The 10,212-nt window shown below is 43.9% G+C and overlaps 1 protein-coding gene across 5 annotated transcripts in view; it reads left to right on the top strand.

Annotated features, from left to right (window-relative positions):
- Nucleotides 1-1,131: 1,131 nt before the first annotated feature.
- The window catches only part of LOC131739356 (GATOR complex protein DEPDC5-like), a 28,267-nt gene continuing 19,186 nt past the window's right edge, over nt 1,132-10,212 (top strand). For 2 of the 5 annotated variants that reach the window (XM_059032846.1, XM_059032844.1), the window contains exons 1-21: nt 1,166-1,992; nt 2,532-2,681; nt 3,039-3,126; nt 3,467-3,513; nt 3,600-3,685; nt 4,017-4,100; nt 4,403-4,452; nt 4,545-4,614; nt 5,025-5,103; nt 5,460-5,521; nt 5,606-5,675; nt 5,943-6,015; nt 6,141-6,244; nt 6,607-6,681; nt 6,771-6,905; nt 7,259-7,320; nt 7,712-7,785; nt 8,103-8,172; nt 8,590-8,626; nt 8,989-9,109; nt 9,272-9,489. In XM_059032846.1, coding sequence (XP_058888829.1) covers nt 2,624-2,681; nt 3,039-3,126; nt 3,467-3,513; nt 3,600-3,685; nt 4,017-4,100; nt 4,403-4,452; nt 4,545-4,614; nt 5,025-5,103; nt 5,460-5,521; nt 5,606-5,675; nt 5,943-6,015; nt 6,141-6,244; nt 6,607-6,681; nt 6,771-6,905; nt 7,259-7,320; nt 7,712-7,785; nt 8,103-8,172; nt 8,590-8,626; nt 8,989-9,109; nt 9,272-9,489 — 1,663 coding nt within the window. In that variant the 5' untranslated portion in view covers nt 1,166-1,992; nt 2,532-2,623. Of the gene's footprint in view, nt 1,993-2,531; nt 2,682-3,038; nt 3,127-3,466; nt 3,514-3,599; nt 3,686-4,016; nt 4,101-4,402; nt 4,453-4,544; nt 4,615-5,024; nt 5,104-5,459; nt 5,522-5,605; nt 5,676-5,942; nt 6,016-6,140; nt 6,245-6,606; nt 6,682-6,770; nt 6,906-7,258; nt 7,321-7,711; nt 7,786-8,102; nt 8,173-8,589; nt 8,627-8,988; nt 9,110-9,271; nt 9,490-10,212 lie in introns of all 5 variants that reach the window. The other 3 variants (XM_059032845.1, XM_059032847.1, XM_059032848.1) reach the window with 2 other exon arrangements.

Genomic DNA, 10,212 nt, shown 5'->3' with positions numbered 1-10,212 from the left:
GCATGCTGTCCCTGCTGCTGGACTTTGTGAAATCATCCTTGAATGAAAGGCTTAGGTACGGGTCATAGGACTGTGACAGGTGGGGGAGAGGGCTGCTCCTTCAGCTTCACGATGATCAGAGGGGCAGTGAAACGCTGCACCTGTAGTGAAGTGCGGATTGCTTTATTCATCAACATGCAGAGCCTTTGATAAGAATGACAACTGAGAGACCCATCAAGTGTCAGATTCCTCATTCAGGACAGGCTACTTTGTCATTTTTGTTTTGGGAGCATTTTGAGCTGCCATCTCCCTGTTATTTAAATGTTCTCTTTAACTATATTGTTATGATAACTCACTCTAATTCTGTTACCCGCACAACTTCAGTCTAAATGTACCGGATCAAATGACATAAATACAGCTTGTGTTCTGATGTGTTCAAAGAAACATGTTTTTGGGTGAAAACTTGAATTGTATGACATCATATTGCAGCAAGCAGTCTGTAACTGAGGACCAGTATGGTGTTACAGAATGTATATATGTCACTTTTATACATGTAAAACAACACGTATGTATTTTACTGTGCAGGCGCTACAGAAAGCAGTGAACTGCACTGTGGGTGTTTGCTTCTGTGTTATATAAACTAGTTCGAAATGGCCTTCAGTACCACCCATGACTAATCTGACCTCAAACCCAGAGCCCTGAAACAGAGGTGCTGTGGGATCACAATAGATTCTCTAGGAAAGGGAAGAGGTTTACTCTGGGAAGGAATGTTCACATGACTGGACAGGATCGGGGTTCAACGTGTGCGCTGGGCAGGGTGTGCAGACTCCCCTCTGCTCCGCCACTCACCCGGTAAGCCTTCATTTCAAATGCATGTATTAAACCAGCATGCACAACCCTTGAGATAGTATAGCTTTCTTTAAAAGCGCAGAGTGAATAGCGGCGCTACAATTACAATGTAATCCCGTGCACAGAACACACCCCTCCTAATTCTAATCCCGATCTAAATGACTTCTTCAGCAGCATGCAGTGTGTTATTGGCTGATGTCTTCATGATGTCACAATATAGTTCACCAATCGCTGCAAAGTATTTGCCATTCGCCTTCAATTCCCAGTCGGACACCCACAGACAGCCACGCCCAGATAACATTCAGGGTGCGCTGACTGAGATAATTCTGCGCAGATTCTGTGCAGAGTCTGACCGGTTTAGCCAATGGGTGCGTTCACGGAGATCGTTCTTAGAAGATCATTGGCTAAATTAATATTTTGATATATTTCAGGTGTCGTACAATAGCAGTACCTGAAATGTAACGTCTATTTTAATGGATGACATGCATGAAACTTTCTTTGACCCATTAGTTAACAAAAAACACACACAATGTTTTTAACCCGTGTTAGTGCTGTATATGTTTTCTGTTACTAATGTTATCAGAATAAAAAAACAGCGTGAAAAGAACGAAGATCGCTCTTTATTTCTGTTTCCCTAACCCTCAAAAATGACATTTTAATGGGACACTTCAGTCAAGACGCGGTCTGAACTTCCAAGTGAGTGAGATGCGGGAATATTCTGCTCAAACGCATGGTCATTTTAATTTATTTTGGGGTGAGAGTGAGACTGTCTAAAGTGACACCAAAAAAGTCACGAAAAATGCGTGATCCTTGCCATGTGCAGCGACCGCAGTAAACATTTTAATGTGTCCGTACTGTTCTTTTTAACGGCTTTCAAATACTTAAAATTACTTCTGCTTTGGGTTCACCCCGGTCACAAGTGTGTGTTGTACTGCTATTGAGTTCCGTTGTTTCAGATCGGAAGAAAAACTATGTAACACCGGCTGTGTGACAGCAGCCCCAGCCTGGAAAAAAGAGTGGAGGCAAAAATCGAGGGTACAGTGAAATAAAAATATAAAATCAACAGAAACCAGTCGGAATAAAATCAAATCAGCGATGGATGGCAAGCGACATTTCTGAAAAGTGAAGCGCTCCGACCTCGAGCCCTGCATTATACTCACGCAGGTAAACAGAGCGAACAATACAATGTTATAAATAACAATTCTGTATAGCTCACGGTACTTTAACGTAACTTGGCATGGCATGTTTTCAACGATTTTGTAATGTAATGACTGTTATTGTCTGGGACTGACAGCTGTCAAATGTTCCACAGCTAATAATAATAGTAATAATAATAATAATAATAATAATAATAATAGTAATAATAATAGTAATTGTGGAATTGCAATAAAAAACCCTGACCTATTTTCAAAACAGATTAGTAAAAGTGGAAAATGCAGCCCTGAGTAAATTGCTAAGATATCTCTGGTGCATTTCTGTGTGCGTGATATTGAGAGCCTCTTAAAAAACGTGTGATGTCCGCCTTGCACTGAAGCTGCTGAAGTATTGCCCGTTTAAAAGTATCTCAGGTGCACTGTTTCAGCCGCGTGTATTTGCACATGATTCAAGTGTAATCTTGTGCTCTTTCCTCTGTGTTTTCTGTTAAAGCTGCGTGTGACAGGTCAGGTCCTAAACGTTTTTGTTTTGGTTTCTTTTTGTTGCAGGCGGCTGATCTTGCATGAACTGAAGTGCCCCCCCCCCCCCCCCCCCTCGGTACAATCCTCACTCCTGGGATCGTCTTCACGTGCCCATCGCCATGCGGACCAACAAGGTTTACAAGCTCGTGATTCACAAGAAGGGGTTCGGAGGCAGCGGTAGGTCATGCACCCCCCTGTCCCGCTTCTGTCAAACTGAAGATACCCAAGGCTACAGCTTCATTAGATTAGAAAACATTGACAGGGATGCAAACAAGACTCCCGTTGCACAGCAGTGTGGTCCATTCCTGGATTTACTCCCAGTTTAATCTGACACACCTGCATTGAAACCTGGAATGGGTGAAACTGCCATGCAACAGGAGTCTTGTTTGCACCCCTGATTTTAGGCAGTTTTACTCGCACATTGGAGCCCTGTGTCTGGCTCTGTGTGTCGCTGTAATGTGTGATTTTCTGGCCTTGGCGGGGAGGGTACAGTATGTGTGTTTCTTACACAGCCTGTTTCTTCTGTGTGTTTAGATGACGAGTTGATGATGAACCCCAAGGTGTTTCCTCAGGTCAAGCTTGGGGATATTGTTGAGATCGCACATCCCAACGATGAATACAGGTACAGGGACTGCGTCTAGAATAGTGTTAATCGAACGAGTCCACAGCAGAGCCACACTAGTTTTCCCGGGTTTGCCATGTTTATTAATATGTTTCCCATTCCCCACTAGTCTTTACGAGGCTTACCTTTACCATGCTTTCACTGTGCTATGCTTTTACTGTGGGAAACTTTCTTATAAGGGAAAATTGTTCATCAGTTAAAATGGCTCCAGGGGGGGGATATACTGCAGATGCGCTTCAGTGTAGCTCTATTTGTTCAATATGTTATCATTTTTTTATTTTTTTATAAATACATGAATAAATGAGTACAAGTATATGATCTGATCTCTCTTGTTTTTTAGTCCGCTCTTGCTGCAAGTAAAGTCTCTCAAGGAAGATCTTCAGAAAGGTAGCGGCACAGCTGCTGTGTTTACTTGTGTTTCAGCGTTTGCCTTTGTAAATGACGTGTTGTAACTGTGCGCTGTTTGCTTTCAGAGACCATCAGCGTTGACCAGACCGTGGCCCAGGCGTTCAAACTAAGACCGTATCAGGATGTCTATGTTAACGGAGTTCATCCAGAGGTCCGTTGTTCTCGCATACCCAAATCTGACAACAGAATAAACTGGAACATTCAGAATGTGATGGGTATTTTATGACAGTATTAGCTAGACCTTAGTAGTCGTGCTTGCTTTTAGATAATCTGAAATCGCCGCTAATAGATTTGTGGTGCGGGCTGTGCAATAATGGGAGGGGGGTGACCAGGCTAGTAATATATGGACTACCAGCTTGGCTCAGTGAGCTGCTCACTAATGCAGTACGTGGGTCTCCTCAGTCTTTCACTCCGCTTTCACAAACACTCTATTAAATGGCAGTGGTGCAGTGCTACATTTCCCCTTATTCTGTGTTTCCCAGGATGTGACCCTTGACCTCGTGGAGCTGACCTTTAAAGACCAGTACATCGGCAGAGGAGACATGTGGCGCCTAAAGCAGAGCCTGGTAAGCTTTCTCTCCTGCCGGGTGCACAGGGGCTCCCAAATCTCAGTGGGACCTCCAATTTTTACTTGAAATATATAATTAACTCTGCATTACGAAGACACATCCAATATTTCAAATCAATCCAGTAAAACTCAGCCCTCTCGCAGTCCCACCTCTGCAAGGGGGATACCAGCGACTCCAGTTCTGGAAGTAAACCTTTGAGGATCTTTGTTTTGTGTATGAGGTTAAAACTCTTTATTGAATGATTTCATAAAGTGTTTTTTTTTTTTGGTGTTTTTTTTAAATATAATTTCACGTTTCAGGTCAGCACGTGTGCCTACATCACACAGAAAGTGGAGTTTGCTGGAATCAGGTATGCTTGTTTTTCTGATGCTGTTACGAATGACGGTTTTTTTGTTCATCTGTTTTACTAAAGTGTTGTTTTTTTTTTGTTTTTTTGTCCAGAGCGCAAGCTAGCGAGTTGTGGGTGAAAGGTGAAAAGGTGACATGTGGCTACATAAGTGAAGAGACCAGGGTAAGAGGGACTAATGAACCGTGCCTTCCAGCTTTTAACAGGCAGTGGAGTGTGACTGATGCCAGTACAATTACATAGCAAGGAGTAAAATGTGTTTTGTCCTGTAAACAATATTATTGACATTTGATGTTTGATTAAGGGGCTGCTTTCCAAAGCCTTTTACTACAAAAAGTAACAATCTGTTACAAAACTAGAAACAAAGTATTTTTAATTGAAGTTTTGGGGGGGAAACCTGGAGTCATTTACAGTTTGGAGTAAAAGTCTTGAAAAGTTTGTCCTTGTGTAAAAACAGATTTAAAAATAACTCCCTGACAGCCAGATCCGGTGCACATTCAGCTCAGTGCTGTGCGCTCCTTGCGATCAGGGTTTCTCACAGTAACAGCGTCACGCGTCGCCCTCTCTTGTTCCAGGTTGTGTTCCGCTCCACCTCAGCCATGGTCTATATCTTCATCCAGATGAGCTGTGAGATGTGGGACTTCGACATCTACGGTATGAGGGCTCTGGGGCCACCAGGAACTGAAGCGGGGCTACGGGAAACTTGATGAGTTCAGTGACTCGACGAGAGGACTTTTTCAAGGTCTTACATTTCAGACCGTGAAAAAGACCTTTGTGCTTGAACTTAATGCGTTTATTTGGAGCATTTCTAAATGTAGCGCTCAGTATTAACGGCTGGTTTCACAGCCCTAATCTTGGACTTCCTAATGTAACCTTAGCAGTTCAGAAACAGTGCTGATCAGGGTCTGTGAAACCCACCCTGAGCGTTTAGTAGTTATGGAGGGTGAATGTGACGGGTATTGGAGTGATTTGAAAAATGCATGAAACCAGGTTTGTTTGTGTGTTTTTAGGCGATCTGTATTTTGAAAAAGCTGTCAATGGCTTCCTGTCAGACCTGTTTGCTAAGTGGAAGGTAAGCATGGATGGCCCGTCATGATATATCTGTATATAGTTGGTCACTGCTCTTGATGACCGTGTTGGTGTCTCGCCTTGCCAGGATAAGAACTGCAGCCATGAAGTGACGGTGGTCCTTTTCTCCAGGACCTTCTATGAAGCAAAGACCACAGGTGAGGTGAATTCACCGCTGAGCTGCTCCAGCTGCTTGAACAGCGCCTGCTCTGGGCACTGCTGCAGTACTGTACCTCACGATGTAGTTTTAAAAGATGAAGCCGCGTCTGATTTGATGCTTGTTTTTAGACCGAAAGAGAGCAGGAAGTGAAAGAGAGCAGGAGACGCGGTTCCCTGTCTCTGATTTTGTCCATTCCCTGAGTGTTTGAGGTTCCGGATGCTGTTGACCTTGGCGATGCGTTCTCTCTTTTTATTCTCTTTTCAAGAGGAGTTCCCTGAGGCCCATCGCTCCTCCATTCGGCAGGATCATGAAGGCAGATTCTATGAGGATTTTTACAGGTGACCGCTCTGATAATCTAGCTCTGCACTCGCATACAGTGTTTGCCATATTCTACTGCAGTGCAATCTGAGAGAGAAGCGTGGCGCACGACTGTTTCCAGTGAACTTCTCGTTGCTCATTTCAGGGTTGTGGCTCAGAACGAGAGACGGGAGGAGTGGACAACGCTGCTAGTGACCATTAAAAAGCTGTTTATCCAGTACCCAGTACTGGTGCGACTCAAGGTAGCAGGTAAGGGCATTCAGAGACCAATTTGATCAAATAAATAACGGAGGAACATTTAACATTTTGTAAAAAAAATAAATAAATAAATAAAAAAAATAGCATTTGGGATAATTTTTGATTTGTCAAATTGTAAGTAAAAAATATATACAGTATATATATATATATATATATATATATATATATATATATATATATATATATATCAACAACTTTTGTTGATGTCATTTTTAAAGGCCGTGACTTGGTTTCACAAGGAGAATGGTATAAATAGTTTTGCAAAGGCTTGATGGAAGATTTCGCTTGATATTCAGATTTTGAGCACATTGCATCCCTCTATGAGTCTGAAGGTCAGTGTTGATTGTCTCTAGGTGGCTTTCCCAGCGGACACAACTCCACTGCAGCAGAAGGAAACTACTTGGAGGCCATCAACCTCTCCTTTAACGGTGAGTAACCAGTAGGAAAGCTCTCCTTACTCTTGTTGCATGGCTGAGTTTTTCAAGACCATTTTCATTGTGCGACTTTTGTTTCTCAGTGTTTGATAAGCATTACATCAACCGGAACTTCGACCGCACTGGCCAGATGTCTGTGGTGATCACGCCTGGGGTGGGCGTGTTCGAGGTGGACCGGCTCCTCATGATCCTCACCAAGCAGCGCATGATCGACAACGGTGAGACACTGTGCCATTGACACCCATTGAAACCCATTGGAACCCATTGAAACCCACCCATTGAAACCCATTGACACCCATACCACCCATTGACACCCATTGAAACCCACCCATTGAAACCCATTGGAACCCATTGAAACCCATACCACCCACTGGAAACCATTGAAACCCACTGGAAACCATTGCCACCCATTGGAACCCATTGAAACCCATTGAAACCCACTGCCACCCATTGAAACCCATACCATCCATTGAAACCCATTGACACCCATGCCACTCATTATAACCCTGTGAAAATACTGCCAGAGGTGTCAAACCAGTCAGCCAATCATTCAGTATCCGCTGTGTTTCAGGGATCGGCGTCGACCTGGTCTGCATGGGGGAGCAACCTCTGCATGCAGTCCCACTCTTCAAGGTACGTGAACCGAGAGTCAGAGCTATGAGCTTGATTAGCCCTGTGTGTACAGGTAACAAGCTCAGGTGTGTCTTATTAAACTCAAAGCAAAACCAGGAGTGGATCAAACTGCTGTGCAGTGGGAGTCTTTATTTCCATCCCTGAGGTTTGTATCTGATTTTTAATATTTAAACGGTGGTGGTATTAAGATCCACCACTGCTCAGATCAATTGACTAGACCCCGTTGATTGAGTCTTATTGTTTCAGTGAAGTCTTAGGGAAGAATTGTAGTTCTGAAGAAATGCTCAGTATTACAGACACTATATAAATATGTGGTATAAGAAATGCATCATTGCATCATATTTCTGAAGACCTGCACACTATGATATATGTATCCTCCTTGTTTCTGAAGCTACACAACCGCACTGTTCCCGGAGACTCGCGCCTGGGAGACGACTACAATCTGCCTCACTGGATAAACCACAGGTTGGGGAGCAGCTTGCACACAGCTAGAGCACACTCCTGAACCGGCTCAAGCTGTACCTTCTCAGAAGGCCATTTCCCAGCCCTGCTGCTTTTGTTGCATAACGTTCTGTTAGATTAGTCTGAACGGGAGTGTATTTAAGTATTCCAGATGTTTAAATCTCTATCTATCTATCTGTCTGTCTGTCTGTCTGTCTGTCTGTCTGTCTGTCTGTCTGTCTATCTGTCTATCTGCTTCATGCAGTCAGGCTGTACAGTCTATATGCAATCTTTTCTCCAGTTATATTCAAGGTATTCTTTGTGGCTTTCCTGTTTTTCAGTTTCTACACGTCGAAGAGCCAGCAGTCTTGTAACTACTTCACCCCGAGAATCAAGCTGGCTGGAAAGAAGGTAGGGGTTTGTATTCACTGGCACCACTTTGCCTTTCATCACTGTGGTCTCCATGCTTTACATACAGGCTCAGTGGAGACTGAGCTATACTGTTAGATACTTCAACAAACACTGCGGGTCATATTGGAACACCACTGATAGTTGTGTAGAATACAGCTTGTAGTAAACCCTGATATTGATGCGATACAGCCATCTGGAATCCATGTGTATCAGAAAGTAATCTAGGACAGTAATGGACCTGTGTGGCATTCTGTACGCTTGCAAGCTGATTTTCACCCACTGCAGGTCAGAGCGGCTGGTAAGCCTACAGTGAGCTCTCACCTGTTATAGGGTGGAAGTCGTACAGAACCCTATACTGTATTGTAGATGTCTGTTTCTGTTTGTAATTCCTCTTTGTGTTCTGTTATCTGATTTAAGGTCCCAGTTGAAAAAGGCAAAAATGGCAAAGACCAGGGTGAGCAGTGGTCTGTGGCTTATGGATAAACATTCTTGTGTGATAACTGGTGAAGCAACAGTGCATGTAGACATTGTAAAGAGTCCTTGTGTTTTTTTAAACGCATTCTGTAACCCTTTTAAAAGTCTACCATAGTAGAAGTGTAGCAAAGTGTAATAAAGCATAGTGAAGGCATGGTAAAGCATAGTGAAGGCATGGTAAAGCATAGTGAAGGCATGATAAAGCATGAGCATAATGCTGAATTAGCGTGCATGTTTTCCGTCGTTGTTATAAGGGAACGGCCCATGTGATAAAGCGTGTGTCTCACTAGTGGGGAGTTTGTTTTGCTGCTGCTCCAGTGTAACCCGCTGTCTCCTGTTCAGCTCTCGCTGCTCCCAAGGAGTCGGAGAACAACCTCCCTATCCAGGTGGATTACGATGCGTACGACGCCCAGGTGTTCAGACTGCCAGGCCCGTCTCGAGCACAGCGGAGCACCAACTTCAGGTACCTGTGTGTCAGTGTTTCTGTGTGTGTGTGTGTGTGTGTGTGTGTGTGATGTGTCTGTGTCCCTGTGTGTGCGGGTGGGTCTGTGTCTCTGTCTGTCTGTGTGTGTGTAATGTCTCTGTGCCTCATTGTCTCATTGTCTCTGTGTCTCTGCTTGTCCAGGACGGTGCGTGATCGGGAGGCCAGCACCCGGAAGAGCTCGAGCTCGTGTGACGTGTCGAGCAGCCCCCCCCAGCCCGGCAAGCCCCTGCCCCTGGAGGAGGTGCGCAGCCAGGCCTCCGACGACAGCCTGGGCAAGATCTCCAACATCCTGCTCATCCCCCGGCTCCACCAGCACCAGTATGAGGTCAGCAGCTCGCTGGGCTACACCAGCACACGAGGTGAGAGCACCCCCAGCAGAACTACAAGGCAGTGCATCCTCGGACATATTATTATTATTATTATTATTATTTATTCCTTAGCAGAGGACAGAACCCCTATAAAAGTGTACCACGGTATTTTTAAGGTAAATGTGCATTTTCCCCCCATGTTTTTCCCATGGTTATGCTATGCATTTACCGTAGTTTACCCTGGTTTGCCATGTTTATTAATATGCTGTACCATACCTCACTATTCTTTACAGTGCTTACCTATGCTCTACCTTGCTTTCGCTATGTTTTATTACACTTTGCTGTGCTTTTACTATGGGAGACTCTTATAAGGGAAAGGACATGGAGAGTGGAGTTAGTTTGACGTGTTGTACACACGCTGAAGATGGTGCTTTGGTGTTTAATGAACTGTAACGAACTGTATTAGTGTTTATTGTGACTAATGGTCTATAACTCCCCAAGGACACCCTTAAACATGTGCTGGTGTATCTGCCTCTACCCTGGAGCAAAAAAAACTAAAGAATATCCTAGTCTGGGACCTTAGAATTTTAATTTTTTCTGTTGAAATGTTTAGCATACTAGAGTATATGATAACGTAGCATTGCTAAGTCTGTAATCCTTATAAAGCAATTGAATGTGATGTGAGAAGAGTTAAGACTTAAGAAGGATCTCTCTTCATTGCCTATCATTATCTTTCATGGTGATACCATGTATTCTAGATGGTAAAAGGCATGC

This window comes from Acipenser ruthenus, chromosome 11 (genome assembly GCF_902713425.1).
Source record: "Acipenser ruthenus chromosome 11, fAciRut3.2 maternal haplotype, whole genome shotgun sequence".
In the NCBI taxonomy this organism is placed as follows: domain Eukaryota; kingdom Metazoa; phylum Chordata; class Actinopteri; order Acipenseriformes; family Acipenseridae; genus Acipenser; species Acipenser ruthenus.
The sequence above is the reverse complement of the archived record's forward strand: the minus strand, read 5'-3'. Positions and strand labels throughout refer to the sequence as shown.